This window comes from Tachyglossus aculeatus, chromosome 19 (genome assembly GCF_015852505.1).
Source record: "Tachyglossus aculeatus isolate mTacAcu1 chromosome 19, mTacAcu1.pri, whole genome shotgun sequence".
NCBI lineage: Eukaryota > Metazoa > Chordata > Mammalia > Monotremata > Tachyglossidae > Tachyglossus > Tachyglossus aculeatus.
The window spans coordinates 17,018,632-17,040,808 of record NC_052084.1 but is presented as its reverse complement, the minus strand read 5'-3'; the positions used below and the strand labels follow the sequence as shown (position 1 = coordinate 17,040,808).

At 48.7% G+C, this 22,177-nt stretch overlaps 1 protein-coding gene across 3 annotated transcripts in view; it reads left to right on the top strand.

Moving 5' to 3' along the window:
* BTBD9 (BTB domain containing 9) overlaps positions 1-12,438 on the top strand; it is a 295,479-nt gene extending 283,041 nt beyond the window's left edge. The window contains exon 10 of one of the 3 annotated variants that reach the window (XM_038760759.1): positions 11,023-12,438. In XM_038760759.1, the coding sequence (XP_038616687.1) occupies positions 11,023-11,217 (195 nt within the window). In that variant the 3' untranslated portion in view covers positions 11,218-12,438. Of the gene's footprint in view, positions 1-3,552; positions 3,817-11,022 lie in introns of those variants that run through there. The other 2 variants (XM_038760761.1, XM_038760758.1) reach the window with 2 other exon arrangements.
* The last annotated feature ends 9,739 nt before the right edge of the window (positions 12,439-22,177 follow it).

Below are 22,177 nucleotides of genomic sequence, written 5' to 3'. Positions count from 1 at the left end.
CCAGCCTTGCTGCGAAGAGGCAGAGAGGGGTGTCTAATCCAGTAACCTCGGGGAAAGGAATTCCACCTCCACTTATCTGAGTCCGGGTCGGATCCTCTCCGGACAGATGGAGCTGATGGGGGACATAGAGGGGAAAGGAAAAGCCGCTTTGCTTTTAGACAGCAGAGCGGGCCGGTATCGGAGCGATGCTCTTAGGCAGCGGAGGTGTGTTCGTTCTGTGCTGGCCCTGTTTACATCGTATCCATCTCTTAAATTCTCCCTTTGGATAAAAGGAACACGACTGCCGGTTTATTCAGATCAGATAGGAAGGATATCAAAGCACAGAAGAAATAATGGTTAGCATCATCAGGCTGGAGCCTCTGGTGGGCTGTAAAGTTGTGTGAAGATGCCTGCATGTTTCGGCGAGCTGAGAGAAAGAGCGTGGGCCTGGTAGTCTGAAGGACCAGAGTTCTAATCCTGGCCCCGCCACTTGTCTGCTGTGTGACCTTGGACCAGCCACTTCACTTCCCTACCCTTCAGTTCCTTTATCTGTAAAATGGGGATTAAGACAGTGAGCCCCATATGGGACGGGGACTGTGTCCATCCCGATTTAGACTGTGAGCCCACTGTTGGGTAGGAACTGTCTCTATGTGTTGCCAATTTGTACTTCCCAAGCGCTTAGTACAGTGCTCTGCACATAGTAAGTGCTCAATAAATATGATTGATGATGATGATGATGATGATGATTGGCTTGTATCCACCCCACCGCCCAGTACTTAGTAAGTGCTTAACAAACACCACAATAATTATCATTATTGTTCATAATAGTAATCTTGGCTTTAACAATACTGTGGCACCTTCTCAACTGTCTTGGCACATTTAGGAAAAATGGACTCTGGCCATATTGAGGCCATGGAAAGCCTATAGGACATAGGTTTCGGATTTTCATATCTTTCACCTCCCCATGCTTCCATAATGTTGGAATAGTCGTGCTGATGAGGATGGAGAAAAAAATAATTCCCAAACTTTCCTATATTCCCAACACAACCCCTCCTTGGTTTTCATGCAGTGACGGTGACAGAAAATGTGATTTAGTAGTAGTGGTAGTCTTTATTAAGCAGCTGCTTTAAGGTGCCAAGCATCGTGTTGAGCTCTGGGGTGGAAGCAGGACAGTCGTATTGAACGCAGTCCATGTCCAAAACAGTGTGAGAGAGGGTGTATAGGTGTGTTATCCCCATTTTACAGATGAGGTGACTGAGGCCCAGAGAAATTATCTGACTTGTCCAAGGTCACATGGCCGGCTAATGACAAAGCCAGGAGTTGATCCCGGGTCTCCTGAGTTCCAGACTTACCCTCTCTCCACTAGGTTACACTGCCTCCCTACCAGATTATATCTAGGCTAAATTTCACTGTGAGCCCACTGTTGGGTAGGGACTGTCTCTATATGTTGCCAACTTGTACTTCCCAAGCGCTTAGTACAGTGCTCTGCACACAGTAAGCGCTCAATAAATACAATTGATTGATTGATTGATTGATTTCACTGTGGTTTGGGCATATTTTAGCCAGCCCTTTGCACTGGAAACTGCAACAAGGTATCACTTTAAGCCGTTTGAAAATGCTGATAGTTTAAGAGCCGAGATTCCCAAATCTTAATGCATGGCTAGAAGATACCTGATGTGAAAGCACTTGGACATTTAAAAAAAGATTGGCAATCTCTAAATGCAAGGTAAAGTACTAATAGAGAAGCAGCATGTCCTAGTGGAAAGAGCAAAGGCCTGGGAATCAGAGGACCTGAGGTCTAATCCCAGCTCTGCCACATTCCTGCTGTTTGACCTGGGGCAAGTCACTTAACTTCTCTGTGCCTCATTTACCTCATCTGTAAAATGGGGATTAAATCCTACTCCCTCCTCCTTAGCGTGTGAGCCCTGTGTGGGGCGGGGACTGTATCCAACTTGATTAACTTGTATCTATCCCAGTGCTTAGGGATGGGCCCGGCACAATAGTAAGCACTTAAGAAATATAATAGTAGTAATAATACATATTTTAGAGGTTAAATATCATCCCCCATGAATGAGCAGGTTAGTTGAACCCCCACCCAACCTCCACACATCACTCGTTCCAGCCCGGAAAATAAGTGAGATTAAGGGGGTGTCTGTGAGCTTGGCAGCCATTTTGCTTCTTCCCAATGTGGGAAGTGCCCTAGTAGCTGTCCAGAGAGCTCAATTAGGATGGAAAAAGCCAAAGATCAGCCTAAGAATATCCAAATGCATCAGGGTGACACTTCTTTGTGACCTTCACAAAGCCAGACTCCAACCAGCCGGCTACCAGGGGCCTCAGTGAGGAGCCTCAAAAGCAGAAACGGATTCCTATTCCTGCTTAATTGCAGGCTTCCACTTTAGCTCTTCCCTAGCCTGACGGCATCTTTCCTTCACACAAAGGGTGGAAGTCAACCTGCTGAATATTAATTTCCTCAGATTCCCCGGCCAGAACTGAAGCAACTGACGCCTTGGCAGTCTGTGGGGGGGCTCAGGTTTCACCATCACCTTTTCCGGCCTGATCTCGGTTTCATCCCTCTCCTCTGGGAAATGTATGTCTCCTTCTGGCATCTGTCTCTCATCCCCTCTTGCGAGACCCGAGCCCAGGAATGCATTTAGTTTTTTAGAAATGTTTTCATCTTCGGTTGATTCGTTCCCCTAATGCTTCTCTTTAAAGCCCGGATTCTTTCTTTCAGTGACCTCCTGTTCCTTGTGTTCTTAATCCGATTCTTAGCATTCATCATTTTCTTCATCATCGTTGTGGTTTTTTTCCTTTCAGTCCCTCTGACACTCACCTCTCCCGTTCTCTCCTCGGTTTGAGTTTGTAATTTTCCTCACATGTGATCACAATAAAGTAATTGTGGTATTTGTGGAGTGCTCTCTACATCTAAACATCGTACTGAGCACTGGGCTAGGTACAAGGTAATCATGTCGGACACAGGCCCTGCCCCACGTGGAGCACACAGCCTAAGTCGGAGGGAGGACAGGGGTGAATCCCCATTTTGCAGGTGAGGACCTGGGTTCTGATCCCAGCTCCGCCACTTTGCTATGGGGCCTGGGGCAAGTTACTTTCCCTCCTCTGTGCCTCAGTTACCTCATCTGTAAAATGAGGATTAACATTGTGAGCCCCATGTGGGACGTGGACTGCATCCAACCTGATTTCCTTGGTATCTACCCCAGAACTTAGCATGGCGCCCGACGCATATTAAGTGCTTAACCAGCACCGTAAAGAAAAGGCAACCGAGGCACAGAGAAGCGAAGTGACTTGCCCAAGGTCGCACAGCACCCAAGTGGAGGAGCCAGGATTGGAACCCAGGTGTTTTGAATCCTAGGCATGTGCTCTTTCCACTAGGCACACTGCTCCAATATTGGAGAGCGGTCTCGTTCCTACCCAGTAATTCTTATTTAGCGGCTTCTTCCCCCACACGAACTGTTTGTGGTTCACTCTAAGCTCACATATCGCTAGGTGGCAGGCACATGTCGATCTGCTTCCTAGAATTCCCAACCTCCCATTTTCCCTTTCCCTCTATTTTTTTAGAATCGGATACGCCCCCTGCGCCCGCTGCCAGACAAGCCGACCTCCCTGGGTGTTCCCTCGATCACTTTACCGGAGTCTCAGTTCCAATTTAGCAAAACCGTGGTCACTGCCTCACCGCTGCTCACTCGTCTTTGTTTATCACCGGGTCCTCCGTGGCACTCAGAAGGAAAACCGGCTCCTTTCGTCCTCTTTCCCTCCGGCCTCTGCCGGTCCGGAACGCTGACCTGATCAACAGGTCCGCGGGTACCCGTCGGCCCGTCCGTTTCTCTGGGGTAGGCCTGGAGAATTTTCGGCCTTGGCGAATTGTTCTCGGTTTCTATTCCCCTCACAAACATCTCTCATCCTTCTGTTATCTGCTCCTAATTGGATGCCCTCTGCATTGATCGAACGCAGCCGTACCCGGGGCCTAAAGGGGACTGGGAAGTGAGTGGGTCTGATGAAAAGGAAAGCGGCCTCTCATTTCGGTGACCTTTCTGTTCAAATCTGGGGGAACCTGTGTGTTGAAGTGTTGCTGCCGTGGGGAGAGATTTTGTTCGCTAGGGCCGGAGGCAGAGCTAGCAGGAGGAGGGAAAAGGAGGCGGGGATGGAGGAGGAGGAAGAGTGAATTACAAAATCTAGGCAGGGTCACCACACATTCTGTCGGCCGTTTAGAATTTGTGCTATCGGGTGGGTCTTGAAAACTCATCATATGGCAGATTTAGCGTATGTATATTCAAATCCAAGACATTGGGTGTAGCAGAGACAAGGGAGTAAGAGAGGAGTCAGGGGGAAACAGCATGAGCCTAGCAGACAGAGCACAGGCTTGGGTGTCAGGAGGACCTGGCTTCTAATCCCAGCTGTGCCACTCGTCTGCTGGGTGACCTTCGGCAAGTCACTCCACTTCTCTGGGCCTCAGTGACCTCATCTGTAAAATGGGAATCGAGACGGGGAGCCCCATGTGGGACAGGGACTATGTCAAACCCGGTTTGCTCGTATTCACCCAAGCTCTTAGTACAGTACCTGGCGTATATGCCACAATTATTATTATTATTATTGTTGTGATTATTATGAAACCCAAAGGCTGTGCGTTTCTCTTGGGACATTGTGCCTGTCTGGAGGAAAGAATAGTTTGGCTGCTATCAAGTCAACTGCACAGCTGGAGGAGGCTTAGCCTAGTAAAGTGATCTCATCTCTTTTTGAGCTGTTGAATTTTGAAAGTCAGGCCAAAAAAAATGCCTATCAATAACGTAGCTGTGAAGGACAGGGCCTTGGACGTAATATAGTGCCATACTCAGTGGTGCTTTGGAACATACGACAGTCTACCTTTGCTATGTGTTGTGTGTTTCTGTCCTGTTTGTGTGCAGAGCACTGTACTAAGCGCTTGGAAAGTACAGTTCGGGAACAGATAGACAATTCCTACCCAACAACGGGCTCACAGTCTAGAAGAGGGAGACAGACAACAAAACAAGTAGACAGGTGTCAGTACCATCAAAATAGATAAATAGAATTATAGATATATACACATCATTAATAAAATAGAGTAATAAATGTGTATAAATATACACAAGTGTTGTGGGGAGGGGAACGGGAGTAGAGCAGAGGGAGAAGGGACGATGGGGAGGGGAGGAGGAGAATAGCAAAAGTGGGGCTAAGTCTGGGAAGGCCTCCCGGAGGAGGTGAGGTCTCAGTAGGGCTTTGAAAAGGGGAAGGGAGCTAGTTTGGCGGATGTGAGGAGGAGGTTTAAATGCTAAACCCTAAGCCCTGCATGCTCCTTGGCTTGTCAACTGATGCCAACCCTCTCACCCACCTCTAGCTCTCAGGCAAAGTAGCTAGGAGGGTGTGGCACGTCCTCAAAGGACACTGTATCTCATACTCTTAGTCAATCAATTAATCGTATTTATTGAGCACTTACTGTGGGCAGTGCTCTGTACTAAGGCCTTGGGAGAAAACGTATGTATAACAGAGTTGGTAGGCACTTTCCTTGCCCACAACAAGTTTGTGCGGTGTGGGATATAGTAGGAAACAAGGGAGATGAGGTAAGTGATGGAATGCTTTAAAGCTCTGGTAAGGAATTTTTGTTTGATGAGGGCAACCGCTGGAGGTTCTTGAGAAGTGAACCACGGACCGAACATTTTTGTAGAAAAATAATTCAGGCAGCAATATGGACTGGAGCGGGGAGAGACAGGAGGCAGGGAGGCCAGCAAAGAAGGTAATGCAGTAATCAAAACGGGATAGGATCAGTTTCTTTGATTCCTGTGATAGTAGTCAATCCCTCTGTCCTGGGTGACAGGGTGGCAGAGGCCAAGGCAACAAAACCATAGGATTTCCTCTTGCCAGCTGTGGGGAGAAAGTTCTTCAGTGTGTCAGTCTGCCTCTGCCACCTGAAAGCTACCAAGTTCTAGCTCCGGCTCTGTCAGTGACATGTGGAGTGACTGTGAGCAAGTCATTTAATCTCTCCAGCCCTCAGTTTCCCCATCTAAAAAATAGGGAGGTTGAATACCACTAGTTATACTGGCTGCACTAGGGTTTGTTTGTTTTCTGGTATTTGTTAAGTGCTCACTATGTGCCAAGACACTGTACCAGGCGCTGGGGCAGATACAGGTTTATCAGGTTGGACCCAATCTCTATCCCCCAGTCTTTATTTCCCATTCTAAAGCTGAGGGAACAGAGGCACAAGGAAGTTGCCCGAGGTCACCTAGCAAACAAGGGGTGGAGCCGGGATTAGAACCCAGGTCCTTCTGACTCAGAGGCCCGGGCTCTATCCACTAGGCCACGCTGCTTCTCACTAGGGTGAGAAGAAGATGCGTTTGGCATCGATTGAAAATCACCTGGGCGCCGTGGGAATAGGACAAGGAATCCGGGCTGAGTCCATAACCCTGACAGGAACAAGGCTTATAAAACCAACCAACCACTACTGGCTGCAGGAACCTCTATTACGCAGCCCCCGACAACCGGGACACCAATCGGATGGAAAAGTCCACAGTCGCTGCTCGAAATGCCATCCCCAGCCCCCTCCCAGGACCACGCGTGCCTCAGCTGGCAGCCCCAGCAGAAATTATTCACTGGACTTCTGACAGGGTTGTCACAGGCTGCAGGCTCCCGGCTCCGTTCCGGTTCCCATGGAAACAGGTTGCTGTGGTGAAAACGGGGAAACGGCCCTTTTTAAAAAATAAATAGTCATCCCTAGAGTGGGTGGTGATTGTTTCCTAGTCTCGTAACCCCAGCTTCGTCTCCAGCAGCTCTGGGTGCCTCGAAGCCGGCCGCTGGCAGACACCGACAAGGCCGTGGAAGCGCTTCTAGTCACCAGGACGTCTGGGACACCAGGCCCCTTGGGACTGTCTCGGGCGGCAACTTCAGACTGGCAGCGCTCAGGACTGTCCCCGACTGAGAGAGAAAGAGAGAGAGAAAAACACCTACTTCAACATTCAGTTATTTTCTAAAGGGCATTATTTTTATAAGCTTCTTCACCCTCAACAGCTCTGAATATGTCCAGGATAATAATAATAATAATGGCATTTATTAAGCGCTTACTATGTGCAAAGCACTGTTCTAAGCGCTGGCGAGTTTACAAGGTAATCAGGTTGTCCCATGGGGGGCTCACAGTCTTAATCCCCATTTTACAGGTGAGGGAACTGAGGCCCAGAGAAGTGAAGTGACTTGCCCAAAGTCACGCAGCTGACAGTTGGCGGAGCCGGGATTTGAACCCATGAACTCTGACTCCAAAGCCCGTGCTCTTTCCAGTGAGCCACGAGAGACTTTATTGGGAAATGAACACTTGGATGGGGGTGTAAAAGAGGAAGGGGGCATAACGCTGAGCACGTTAACACAGGCATGCGCACGCACATGCACACACTCTCACACTCTCTCTCCCTCTCTCTGTCACTCACTATTGGGTGAGCGCAGGACCCTTCTTTTCCTTGCACTAAACCGGCCCGAGGAAAAGAGTCACCCAAAACCTAAGCGGGGAAGCCCAGGGGAAATAGTCTGGAGCTGTGGAATGACAGCTTTCCAGAACCAGGTCAACAAACTCCCAAGGCGCTCCCGCTGCTGGAACGTGCATTTGGAATTGAATTGGAAGTGAAACCTTAAAGGGCTTTTGTGGAGAAAGAAGCAGCTCCCGGCAACACAAATGTAAAGCCTGCCTTATGTGCAGGTGCTGCACCATTGTTCAAGGCGGAGTCAAGTCCAAGGCGTTGGGTGTAGCAGAGATAAGGGAGGGAAGGAACAGTCAGGGTGAAACAGCCTGAGCTAATGGAGGACCTGGCTTCTAATCCCACCTCTGCCCCTCGTCTGCTGGGTGACCTTCGGCAAGTCACTTCACTTCTCTGGTCCTCAGTGACCTCATCTGTAAAATGGGAATTGAGACTGGGAGCCCCGTGTAGGACAGAGACTGTGTCCAACCCGATTTGCTCGTATCCACCCAAGTGCCTGGCATATAGTAAAAGCTTCATAAATGACGCAATTATTATTATTATATTGTTGTGATCATTATGAAACCCAAAGGCTGCACATTTCTCCTGGGACATTGAGCCTATCTGGAGGGAAGAGTAGTTTGGCTGCTATTAAGTCAACTGCACAGTTGGAGGAGGCTTAGCCTAGTAAAATGATCTCATCTCTCTTTTTGGCTGTTGAATTTTGAAAGGCAGACCAAAAAAATACCTTGTCAGTAACAAAGCTGTGAAGGACAGGGCATGCTGGCCTTGGACGTAATATAGCGCCATACTCAATGGGGCCGTGGAACATTAGGCAGTCTACCTTTGCTATGTGTTGTGTGTTTCTGTCCTCTTTGAGCTTGATAGATAGGAGGAGACATTTTCAGATGGAAGTGTCTTTCCACGTGGTCATATTTTTACAGTTATTACGGGTTATAAAGACTCAGCGGGAAATACCTAGTAAAGAAATCCTGAAGCTCAGAAGTAGCGTGGACTGTTGGTAGACCATAAGATCGGTAGTCAGGAGACTGTCTTTTAGACTGTGAGCCCACTGTTGGGTAGGGACTGTCTCTATATGTTGCCAATTTGTACTTCCCAAGCGCTTAGTACAGTGCTCTGCACATAGTAAGCGCTCAATAAATACGATTGATGATGATGGGGTTCTGATTTCACCTCTGCTACTTGCCTGCTGTGTGACTTGGGGAAAGTCCCTTAACTTCTCTGTGTTTGTTTCTTCATCTGTAAAATGGGGCTTCCAGTACCTGTTCTCCCATCCACCTTGAGTATTGAACCCTTGTGGGGAAGAGAGTGTTTCTGGTCTGGATTCTGTTGTTACTGCCACAGCTATTAGCACAGTGCTTGGCAGAGTTAGCAAATTATTATTATTGTTATTATTCTGGTATTTATCATTATCAGTATTTGTGTTATCATATTCCACCAACTGCGCGTACTCACTGGCAACAGTGGCGGAAAACATCTGCCAAATATTTGGGCATCCAAGAAGCCCTAAAATAAACATTAATTTTAGCTGCAAGATTTAGGCAGAGGACTGGAAATGTTTATTGGGGAAAAACAAACATTCAGAGGAGATGCGGAAGCAAATGTTTGTTTGTGGAACAGAGGCTTTATTCTAGAAATGCTTGTTATTGTAGCCACGATATAGTTGCAAAAAGAAGTAGAAATTAGGCCCTCCTGAAAACCCCATAAGTTCCAGGATTTCAGTTACTGAGGTGAAACCGTATTATAATCTCCCAGGTTCCAAGTACAGTGCTCTGCACACAGTAAGCGCTCCATAAATACCATCAATTGATCAGTAGCAGCAGCACCCATTTATTCAGTGGGTGCTCGGCATCCTACTAGACGTAGAGAAAGAAAAACGGGGAGAATGAAAGCTATCATAATTTAGAGGCCAGGCCTGCCTGTCTGATTTATGAGCAGATATCAGGGAATGATGGGTATCTATTCTAGAAAGATATGTCAGAGAGTAAATGCAAGTAGAACGTTTGGGTGAGAAATCCGATTTGTATTGTTTGGCACAAAAGCAGTAGGGGAAAATTACTCAGCAGAAACCAGGAAAGCAAGGTAGAGTCATTGATCAACACTTACCACATTTTCCCAAATTTTGGTGCAGTTCACGGACGACTCCCCGATTTACCTGGAAAAAATTGGCAATGGTTTCTGCTTTTAAAAAGCTACCGGCACAACAGATAATTAGAGTTTGAGGAATCCCTTTATTGAAAGGCAGTGGACAGATAAGTCTGATTACCGAGAAAGCACCAAAGCATCAGTATACATCCTATCGAGAAATGGAGAGAAAATAACAAACCAGACACCCCCACACACAGAAAAATGGAAAGAATTATGGCACTGAGAGGAAAGGCAAAATCCTAATGAAAGACAGCCAAACAAAGACAGAGACTGTGAATAAAACTATTGAATTCATGTACACGACTATATTCTAAATTAGCCTCCGCTCAGGGAAAACATCCAGGGGCTATTGAAGACTGTTGAGTGAAGATGGTCGCTTTGTGTGCAGCGGCAATCAAAAGGGCTAATGGGATACACAGTCACAGAAAAGGGGAAGAGAAAGTCATGCAGAAGCGGCGATAATGGTTTGCATAAATCAATAGTGTATCTGGACCCAATCTGCCTCTCATTCCTTTTGGTCACTTCACTTCAAAAGGGGGCATTGGGCACCCTGGCTTCAGGAAGGAAGAAATTCGATTTCACAAGAGGGAAGAGGATGGAGGGCGAAGAGTTTTGTAGAGGCAATTAGGAACTCCAAACACTGTGACTCAGTCTCTTTCAGCGCCAAAATGTCCAGGAAAAACCAAGGATTTTGGCAAGAGTGAGAGGAGAGAAAGCCCCGCTTTCCGGGGTAGAATTTTTTTCTTTGTCTGTGGCCTTAAAGGTTAAGCTCTTTTATCCTTTAAAAGGGCCGGGGCTGTGGCGAGGTCTGTCTTCATGGTAATTTCCACAGTTCTGGGCAGTGTTCAAAGAGGTCACCACCTCACGGTGAAATTCACCTGTCGAGTGTGCATTATGGCTCTAAAGGCCAATGTGGGATTGGCAGAGCCTATCACCTTGGTTGTTGGGTAGTGTGTGCAGAACCTGGTGCTGTTTTCGCATCTTTATTTTTTTTTTTTTTTGGTGGTATTTGTTAAGCACTTACTATGTGCCAGTCACTGTTCTAAGTGCAGAGGTAGACACAAGAAAATCAGGTTGAACCCAGTCCCCGTCCCAGATGGGGCTCACAGTCTTAATCCGCAGCATACAGATGAGGACCCTGAGGCCCAGAGAAGTGAAGTGACTTGCCCAAAGTCACACAGGAGACAAGAGACGGAGCCGGGATTAGAACCCATGTCCTTCTGAAGACCAGGCCGGGGCTCTGTCCACTAGGCCCGTGCTGCTGCTTGTGATCCCCAAAGCCGGATCGCGATGGGCCCGCCTTAGGGGTTCAGATTGGTTTGGCTGCTAACCCACGTGTCTTTCCCCTCTCCCCTGTCTCTCTCTCTCTCTCTGTCCATTTCTCTCTTTCTCCCCACCCCACCCTCCGCAGGTGTTCCACTGTGTGCACTTTGAGTGTCCAGGACCGAGCTGCCCGCCAAAGGAGGAGAACCGAGAGGAAGCAGCCCCCCCAGAACAGAGCCCTGCAGGCCACCAGCAGCAGCTAGTCCCCTACCTGCCCTCAAACGCCAGCTCTCTCCACTCCCTCCCTGGCTCCTCTTCACGGTCCCACGTCCAGCACCAATAAAGGGAGGGGAAGACCTCCATCACGGCCCAAGCAACACCAGAAAACCCTGACCCGTCTCGGGCCGTGAATCGCTCACCGTCTCCCGACCCGCCAGTTCCAAAAGGACCAGGCCCGGCTTTGAGCACCGAAACGGAACGGGCGTCTTCAGAGGACAGAAAGGGGGCTGCTTCGATTCACCTCAATTCGTTCAAACCAGGCTGGTCTCCAGGGAGAGAAAATGGGGTCTTCAATCTTCATCAAGTCCACCGTTACCACCCTACCTCTCTAATCTAAGCAAGGCAAAGGGAGCGGAAGGAAATAATAAGACGGGCCCGTGCTGGAATTCAAAAATGGCATAGGAACACTAAGAATGGAAAGAGAATACATTAAGTATTCAGTGCCCCGGAGACATCCTTCAGGAAATGGGTTTGTGGAGGGAGTGGATTTTTACAGGACACATTGCCTTAGCAACTAAATTATTTTTTTTTTTTGAGCGTATCCTCAATTTAGTGAATTATAGGCATTTCGGATCCCTTTGTAAAGCTCAGATGGCAACTCGTTTTTAAAATCCATTTCAACCCTAAAATCTCCTCTCTGATCACGAACGGTGAGATGTGTGGTAGAGAAGGAAGAGATCTCTTGGGAGAAGGCGGGGGTATCTTGTCCATCTTGTACTCTGAGTTCACAAACAGCGCTCTACAGCACCTGGCCCAACAACGAAAATCCTTTGAGGAGTCTTTGAGAAAACACAATAAGGAAATCAATCTGCGGACACTGTAGTTAATAATCACTTGAATTGCTGAGTTATTAAACTGTCATTCCTGAAATGCATCCAGAGCAGGAGAATGGTTTTCAAGTTGGAAGATTGTCAAGTAAAGAGCAACAGCACCTGCTAATTTAATGGTTATGTATGTATGTATGCCTCTCTCTCCCTCTCTCGCACCCTCACTCTCCTCACACATACAAACACACTCACTCTGGTTTGGCTGAAATTTCCACAGGAATTACTGCTGTAAGTTAGCAACTCTCCTCCTTTTGTTTAGCAAAGCAAAATTACAGCCCTGCCACTGCTGACGGGTGTCAGAAATACAAAATGGGGAATTTGCAATCAGGGTCATGGGTGTTGGGAGGTTTTTGGGGGTTTTTTTTGTCAACTACAATCCGCTACGGGGATTAAAAAAAAAAAGCCGGTTGAAGAAGCCTTACTCCTAATCTTCATAAAAATGATCTCATTTGACTATGCTAGCTTGATCTGGCTCTGTTTTTATCTCTTGCCTAATTTCCATTGCAGTGTTAACTACCCTTTGTAACTTGATCAGATTATTGTCTGCTTTTTCCGCCCATCTCAAGAGTTTTCCTATTGTTACAGTCAGCGCTCTCTCTGCAGTCTGAGTGCCCCTCACTAAAAGCTCCACACTGTCCTGCTTTTGCCAGGATGGGAAGGAGACGTTGTGCTTTGGACACTTATTATTACAAAACATGCCAAGGAAAGACGGGTGTCTTCTGAAGAACGTCACTTTGGGAGAAGATACAAATGTTTCAAGCCAGGTAGAGGACAGTATAGAGACGGACTGGATTTTGTGGGGTTTTAGGGGTTTTTTGGCTTCTTAAAGCACATTTGTCTGCCTGTACGAAGAGCCAGGAGGTCAGCTAGCTAAATATGCCTTTCTTCCGGTTTAACTTAGAGCCGAGTGATGTATCAATATTGAAATAGCTCACAAGGTAGCATCAGACTGCATGATTAAGCCAAAAAGGTTTTTCTTCTGTTTGAACAAAGGTTAGCTGAGAGCAGATATGCAGAAATCTGGACTAGATATAACATGGTGATGCTGAGCAGGGAGAAGGGAAAAAGATTACCCCGTCTTCTGTTGCTTCTCAGCTATTTCATCCGTTAATTAATAGCGCCTTTGGGAACCGAAGAGTGGAGAGTCTTTCTGGTCTAAGTCACTCCTCCCGGCCCCAGCTTCTGGGAGGGAATGGGGGGAGAGGGGGGTGTCTCTGCCTTCATCACCCCTTTGTCGAGTCAGGTGATGTTCAGGGAAGCTGTGAGGGTGCGACACAAAGCCCGTTCGATGCTCTTTAACAAATTCTCTTGTCTGCCCCTCTCAGTAGTAGGTAGTGGCCTTCTGCCATACAGGAGCGTGGCAGCCCCTGCCTGCCTCAGCAGGTAACCTCGCTTGCCAATTAACATGAAGGATTCCTGTACACTCAGCAGTTCTCCGGGCATCCTACAATCAAGCCCCCCTGTCAGGACACGAAACCAGGTTAGTCCTTTCAAGTGTGGACGGATGGTCATGGAGAATGGCTCCGGTCGAGGCGTCTGTTTGGAAACTGAGGTGCTCTCCCCCGGCGAGGCCGGGAGATGGGACATCCCGACCGGGTGGCCCCATCTGGGGGGGGCAAAGGTCACTCAGGGCAGACTACTCCAGCCCTTTAATAACTCGGTAGGTCTTCGCCCCGCTCAGCTCTGCGGGGGCAAAGCACTTGGTTTCCACCTCCCCCCATACCACCCTTCTGTTGACTCCCAACAGGCCTAGAGAAAGAGGATCCAAGGCCAGCCTGAGAGGGAGCTTTGACAATCCTCCTGCTCCGCTAGGGAAAGTCCGAGGAATGAACAGGTGAGCTCTGGAAACAGGATGATAATACCAGCTGCCCCAGAGAACACCACCCTCGCCAGACTTCTCACGGCACCTTCTAGAAGTCAGCGTGTGACTTGCCCATTTCTGCCCAGTTCGGAAGGGAGCGTATCGGAGCCCTGAAAAGTCTGAAATGGGTAGATGGTGAGTTACAAAGAGCAACTCTCTTACCTAACTCTCAAACCTCACTCGGGGCATCTTTTCGACCCCATTTAAGTGTGTTTGTGTGTGTATGTGTACGTACACATACACAAACACACCGTCCTTTCCCAAGGTAGACACCACTCCCCCCCGACAATTTCACTGATTCATTCAATCTTATTTATTGAGCGTTTACTGTGTGCAGAGCACTGTACTAACCCTTAAATTAAAAGGTAAATGATGTCCTTCCATTGAAGAGAATAATGAAGAGAAAGCTGAGTCCTCGCATCTTTACAAGGGAAGTAGAATACGTATTTCTTAGAAATGCGCCTTTTCCATATCCCGTCGCATAACCCAGCTGTCTTGTGTATGAGGACTTGGAGAGTGCTAAGTATGGTTTCCCTTTCACTGTCTTCTGAAATCCCTTCGGAGAAGTGGGGCAGTCCCACTTCACTGCTGTTTGAGTAGAAGGGAATGCATAATCGCAACTAGGGAGCAGGAAACGGTGTAGAAGTGGAGAAAAGCCTATTTAGTCTTTGAGGGGCTTGGAATGATGCTAGTGAAGGAACCTGGGTGAGGACCAGATTCTTGAGACAGAGAGCCAGAAAGCAGTTTCCCCTTTGTGTCAGGGGCAGTGGGGACGGAGGAATATTGGAAGGAGCAGGCTAGAGGCCTGTTTTGCTATAGTATGGTGAGCAGGACTCTGTCATGAAGCCATGAAACCCCCTGAGCTGGAGGCTTTTTTTTTCCTTCAAGGCCAGAAGGATGTAGATAAATTGAAGCAAGGAAGAAAGGAGCAATCAGAAAGATGAAAAGAAAGGAAGGATTCATTTGGGAAGAAAGACCAGAGGAGCTACATATGCTTTTGGGCTAAGTGTTGACCAATAGGGGAAAGAAAGCTGGAAAAAATCCGAAAGGAGTACCGAAAAGGGAGGGGAGAGATAGAGATTTTGGCATAGAATCAGCAAGCAGGGTTGGAGACCAGCACATTGAGAGGGTTCGGTTTGAGAGGGGTGCAGTCCGTCGAGACAAGCTATCTGGTCTACCAAACGCTGACTGGACCGAGCGGGAGGTCCATCAGAGGAAGCGATGTTTGCCCCGGTGAGGAAATGGACCGGGCGACCTCTCGGGTGTTTCTCATCTCCAGCATCGATGACTTTTCCATCATGTCTCCTCCACCAAGAGCACCATCCCTTCCTGCTAATGGGCTGATGATGAGGCAGAAAGCTGCAGCACCCAAAATTATTTATAACGGTTTCATTTAGGGTAAATGTTTCCCGCTTGTGGCGATGACGTGGTTTATTGATGGAGGCCCTCCTTCAGCAGAGATAGCATATAATGGAAGTCAGGAAAGATGTATGTTCTCCCCATCTCCTGCCCTTCATTCTCACTCTTTTCCTTGGGAGAAGGAAGAGAAATCTTTGCGAGGCGGCTGGGGATTGAGGGCAGTTGTAGCATGTCCACCACGGAAGGTGGTTGTAGCAGTGGCCGCAGGCCGTTGGTCTGGGCAGGTGCTCTAATCGGGAAAGGAAACGAGATGGAGAAAAGGCCCAAGGGACTACAGAAGGGCCACCTTGCCCAAAGACTTGGGTCGGTCGATGTTATTCCGGGCGTATTTGCGTTAGTGGTCGAGGCCAGGAATTGTTCAATGGTCTGGAGTGAAACTGGGGCTTCTCTCCTTTTCTTTGATTTCCTTTTCCCCTTCCCTGGTACATTTCGGAGCCGACCAGCTGACCAAACCGGGTGAAGGTCAGCTGGGTCTACTTTCCAAGCCGTCGCATTTTGATCCTGTGAAATGAGTGGCTGTTTCTGACCGATACATGCAATGTATTTCATTCTTAAGAACGCGGGGGAAAAAAGAATTATTTTCACAGTAGCGGGTGCCGTGTGCATTTAAGCCGATTCGTCAGCAAAAATGAGTCTATGAATTGGGCCAAAATCGCTCTGGGGTCATCTGATTATCAGGCTACTGTAGGAAAAGTCAGATTAAAGATCGAAAGATCGGCTTTGACTTTTTCTTTTTAATTTGAAAGACGGCAAAAGTTTGACCATTTACTCTTCCTTTTGGGAGAAAAATACTAGACTGCTATCTGTGGTGAACGAATCAGGTTTTTCTGCACGGGGAAATTTGGTAATATAGAAAACAAGTGTTCCCCATTTCAGAACGCAATTAAGAAGGTACATTTTGATTATCAAAACATGTTGAAAAAGAGAAAAAGGAAATTACATTTGTCTCCTTCCAGGATTTTCTCTTCTGCAGGGTTTTCTTTTTCTTATTTCAGTCTTACTATCTGCAAAGGCAACATGTGCAATCTGAATTATAACAAGACAAGTTAATCCAAAACCGATGGGAAACAAGCAGGAGATGGGGAGGGAGGAAATCACCTTTCCCATTGGGTAGGAGGCCGGTTTCCCGATGCAATTTGGTGCCCTCGGAGATCTGTTTATTTCTTCGGCTGGTGCAGAAATCGATTTTGCATGTTTATCCTGACAACAACTCCAGCTGGAGTTCAATGCTTATTATTGGCACTAGGAATTAAAATGCAGTTCATGGATCTTTACCAAGGTGTTTTTTTACTTTTATTATTATTATTATATTAAATTAGAGGATTTCCTCAGAACTCCTGTTTGCACTAGGGTCCTTCTCGTGAGGAGGAAAGGTTCAAGGGTTTTGGGGGTCATTCAGGGAAATGAAGAAGCACATTTTCCTCTGTCTTTTGTTTTTCCTGCCGATGGATAAAATCATAATGTTGGTCTCACCTAGTCGACAAACAATATTATATGTGCCCAGGTTGTCTGCAGAGAATAAGCGGTAATGTGAGAGGTGTTGATTATTGGATTGCTCCATGTGGCGGCTAGTTTTTCTAAGCTACAGACCATTCTAGCTCCTCTCCAGTCAGCTGTGGTGGGATCAGACTTGAAAACGCATCCTTTTTTTTTCTGTTTTTTGCAGACAGTGATCTTAAAACTCTGTTTCCCTCCCGGGGAAAACATCGACACCCATTCTGCCTGGTGCGGGAGTGGCTGCTGCCGCTTGAAGCACTCCTCCCGTCCCAAGCGAGAGCTGAGATTCCCTGATTTTTAAACGAAATGATGGCCCGTGGGCCCCTCAGCCCCGAGAGCAGTTGGCGCTTCAGCCAATGGAAAGTGGCTCTACCTCCCTCTTTGCTCCTGGAAAGAGCAGCTTGCAGTGGCACTCTGGCATCTGCCCTACCGGGGCGAGTGGCAGAGACCCTCACGGCTGCCATGGAATGATTCCCCTGACAAACGAAGCATCTTCCCCAGATGTGGGCTCAGGCTTTGCCCCATAACATCCCTCCTCCCTATTCCTTCAGCTTGGGTTTTCCATCAGCTTTTCTCCAGACCACTTCACCCCTGGATTGGGGACAGCTGAATTTGACATGTAGACTTTTGTCGGTCTTGATTTCCTGAGCTCCAAATTACCCTCCAGAACTGGCAGGAAGACTCAAAATCGCCCAGCAATTCATTGTGGTAAATACCTGGGAGGGTGGTCAGCCTTGTGGAGAATTTGAGGAGCCTGGGGGGGAGTTGGATGGGCTTCCCTTTCTGTTCTCCTTTAATGACAGAGTGGCAGTTTAGGGTAGGGGGGTGGGAGGAAGGAGGTAGATTTTCCAAACCTGGAAAAGCGTGGCCCGAAAGCCCACCCTGCACCTCGATTTGTAATGTCTCTGCCGGTCAGAAACAGACGAGAGTTCTCGGGGAAGCCGCTCAGTGGGTTGACTACAGAGAAATACTGTCTGATAAACCAGTGTTTACCCTTCTACTAAGAAAGGATGGCTTGTGGGGATGCTAACGTTCTGGCCCAGTGCGAGGAGTAAATAGATGGAGGGCAAAGCTTGAAGAGAAATAGGAGGAACATAGGGATTGGACAAGTTTCTGTGATCTAGTCCTTGAGGAAGTAAGAGAGGCATTTGATTTCATGGGGAGCCAGTTCCCCCGCCACTCCCTCTGTCCCATCCCGCACTGTCCCCCATTTCCCCTTGCCCCCCTGCCCCCGTCCCTTCCTAGACTCTCCGTTGGAAGCCGACTCCCCGCTCACAATTCACCATCCTGTGATCCTAAACTCCTTCATCCCTCCCGCCCTCAGCTCAAGGTGCCTGGATTCTCCTTCAGGTGCTGCTTCACCATTGTCGCACCCTTTCCCACCCCCAGGCGAGAGCTGAGATTCCCTGATTTTGCAAGAGTCACCGGCCTGTGGGTCCTGAAGCCCCGACAGCATGGTACCACAGCCTCATCCAGTTTGAGTATGTCCAGGCACACTTGTTCCTCCTCAAAAGAGGGAAGGCAGTTCTGTACCCGTTGTGAAAGGATGGTGACATCTGTAGCCGTCCTTGACGCACTGATTCTGATCAATTAATCCACCGTATTTACTGAGCACCTGCTGTGCATGCAGAGCATTGTACTGAGCCCTTGGAGAGTGGCGGACAATAGAGTCGATGGTACTGATCCCTGCCTTCGAGGAGCTTGCCGTGTAGGGGGTGGATGTGTTTGTGTTTACGCACCCGTGTGTGTGTATGCACATCTTACCAGTGTCGGATGTAGTTTCGGGGCAGTTGCTTTATCTCTTCCAAAATCCAAAAAAGCACCTCAGAAGCCACCTGAGGAGACCCTTCACCACGCCAGTGTAAAAGCACTTGTGTCTTGGGGGCTTCTTTCTCAGCCTTGTTTTTTTGACTTTGAAAATGGAACTTAAGCATGAATGAAAGTGCTGCGTGTCTTTAGAAACCCTGAAAATCTGCACCCCTCTGGAAGATCCACGTGAGTGTGCTTGTAGACCCGAAGGGAGGCTCTTTTATGCTTACTCTTTTGTTCAGTGCTTTCTCCAAATAGTGATCTGGAGGTGAATCCTCTGCCTTACAAGATATCCACAGAAAACCCCCCGAAGCTCCTAAAAGCTCATCTAGCTGCATTTTTAAGACAGGAAAGAGGGCAGAGCCTGGCAGTGCGTCCTCCCTAATGTGCTGAGGATGGCTTTCGCAACTCGGTGCCTGGTAAGCCCCGGTCCCCCTGCCGAATGGCCGCGGGAGTTTTTCCCAAGTTAATTTGTTTGGATCACGTTGTTGAATTCGCTGGCCGAGCGTCGGCTCGACCAGATGACCCCGTGGGCCTCGGCGCCCTGTCCCTCGCAGCCCAGCGTGCCCCATCGGGAACTTCCCTGGGGACCGGTTCCCTCCGCCTCCCACCGTGCATTTCAAATGACATTGGAAAGCAGAGCGGTCCCGGGAAGGTTTCGAGCGGAACTACTCGGCGTCCGGGTTTCGGGAACATTTCCAGACCCCCTCCGCCATGGTCCTCAGCGGTGACGACACTAGGTGCCGCGTTAATTAGAAGTCACCCTCACCCATTTACAGACCGTGTTCTGGTCTGAGTTAGGGTTTCCTCACAGCTGCCTAGGAGGGGCCTGGCCCAGAGATGTGGTCCCCAACTGCGTGAGAGGGAAACTGAGGCCCAACCTCTGAGGTGGACGGGGAGCCCGGGCAGAGCCCAGGGGCGAGCACTGGAGCCGGGGAGGGAAGGAAGGCGGGAGACGAAGAGGGTGGTGGGACTCTGGAATGCCGCCCGGCTCCAGATGACAACCGAGTGTCGCGTTTGGGAAAAGGAGGCAGAATTGAGGGGGGTGTCTGCGAAGCCCTGAGGAAGGGGAACTGAATGACTCCAACGGGATAGACAATCCGACAGGTTTGCCACCCCCGACGGGCCACTTTGGGGCCTGTATTAGCCGGTCTGGAGCCGGCCGGCTTAGTGTTTCTGATCCCCGTCCAAATCCCCAGGATGGCCCAAGCACAGGCCCAACCTGCTGGAGGCTCTACCTGATTGGAGTTTTTCCACCCCTTAAGGAGATGAGGTTGAGAAGTCCCCCTGCCCTTCCTTTTTCCTGGCCCACAGAAAACAGAGGGAGAAGGGGGATGAAATCAAATGACTCCTCCCTGGGCAGCAGCGAGGAGCCCCTGGAGATGCTGGGTGTTTCATCTGGGTGTCCAGATAACCATTCACGTGTGGTCAGGCGAGAGAGGAAACAGTGTGGCTAGTGGATAGAGCCTGGACCTTGGAGTTGGGAGGACCTGGATTCTAATCCTGATTCTGCCACTTGTCTGATGGGTGAACTGGGGCAAGTCACTTCACTTGTCTGGGCCTCAATTTCCCCATCTGGAAAATGGGGATGGAGACTCTGAGCCGCATACGGGACAGGGACCGTGTCCAATCTGATTGCCGTGAATGTAATCCAGCACTTAGTTCAGTGCCCGGCATACAGTAAGCATTTAACAAATACAGCAAAAAGGGAGGGGGATGCCCCAAGTTTTCCTCCAAAGGTCCGGTCACTCAGGCAAGTCCCAAGTCTCAACCCCCACCCACTCCAGAGTTTCGAGGCTTTTCCCTTTTAGAGGTTCTCCCACAGGGACCGCTCAACTTGTGATAAAAGTCTGTCTATCTCGTCAGCCCCTTTTAAGCAAGTAGAGCAAGCGGGGGTGCAGCCCTCTCAGGAAGCCCCCCGAGACTGCGGTAGTTGTTAGCAGGGAGAGGTTGCATGCCTCACTCCATCTCTTTTCCTCTAGTAATGTTGTTATAATAATAATGGCATTTATTAAGCGCTTACTATGTGCAAAGCACTGTTCTAAGCGCTGATGATTATTGTTATTATTATCTCTCCAGAGTTCCAGTCCCAGTTTTTTTTTATGGTATTTGTTTAAACACTCACTATGTTCTAGGCACTGTAATAAGCACTGTGCTAGAGAGGTGAGAATCAGGTTGGACACAATCCGTGCCTCACACGGGACTCACAGTCTGTTAGTCCTATTTACTGAATGCTTACTGTGTGCAGCGCACTGTACTAAGTGCTTGGGAGAGTACAGTATAACATGCATTCCCTGTGCACAAGGGAAGGCGGGTATTGAATCCCCATTTTACAGAGGAGAAAAATGAGGCCCAGAGATGATGATAATAATAATAATAATAATAATAATAATGGCATTTATTAAGTGCTTACTATGTGCAAAGCACTGTTCTAAGCGCTGGGGAGGTTACAAGGTGATCAGGTTGTCCCATTGGGGGCTCACAGTCTTCATCCCCATTTTACAGATGAGGGAACTGAGGCCCAGAGAAGTGAAGTGACTTGCCCGAAGTCACACAGCTGACAGTTGGCAGAGCCGGGATTTGAACCCATGACCTCTGACTCCAAAGCCCCTGGGCTCTTTCCACTGAGCCACGCTGCAGAGATGTGAAATGACTTGCCCAAGCTCACACAGCAGGCAGTTGGCGGAGCCAGGATTAGAACCCAGGTCCTCTAACTTACAGGCCCGTGCTTTTTCCAGTAAGCCATGCTGCTTCTGAATAACTCAATTAAATATCTGGCTTTGGGAAGGGCCTCTTGCCGATTTCTGGCTCTTGCCAGGTCATTTTTCATTCATTCAGTCGTGTTTATTGAGCGCTTACCGCGTGCAGAGCACTGAGTTCTTGTGGCTAGAGCCCTCGAGCAAGCGAGTGACTGAGGACGTGGGTTCCAATCCTGGCTCCGCCCCGTGTTGGCTGTGTAACCTTAGGCAAGTCACCTTACTTCTCTGGGCCCCAGTGACCCCGCCTGTAAATTAGGGATAAATAAATAATAAGTATGGTACCTGTGAAGTGCTTATTATGTGCCAAGTACTGTAGGTGAAAGGTAGATTGGCTTGACTGGGAAATTAAGACTGCGCGCCCCATGTGGGATAGGGACTGCGTCCAACCCCATTAGTTTGTATGTGCCCCGGCGCTTAGAGCGGTGCCTGGCACGTAGTAAGTGCTTAACAAATACTAAAATTATCAGTAGTAGTAGTCGTACGGTGCTCTGATGGCAGTAAGCACTTAAGTAGCATTGATGGATTGCCTGGCGGGGTGCGCCAGTGGAGCGGCCGGGCGGAGGCCGGTTTGGGGGCCTCCAGCCGAGGGAGAGAGGCCCGGCCGGCCTCGTGGCCGCGGCCGCGGCGGTGGTGGCCCGGGCCCTTGGCAACAGCTTTCTAAGTCCATTAAGTTTAATGAGGCGTTTTATCACCGAACTCGCCGTTAAACTATCATTGCGTTGCCGAGATGCGTTAACATAATTGATGTCAGTCTCCCGGTCTGAGAAATGTCTTGTTTTCGAACAGTTTAATCATCTAAACATGTGGGACACGTCCCCGGATGTCATTTTAATGGCTAATCAGGCAGCTCGA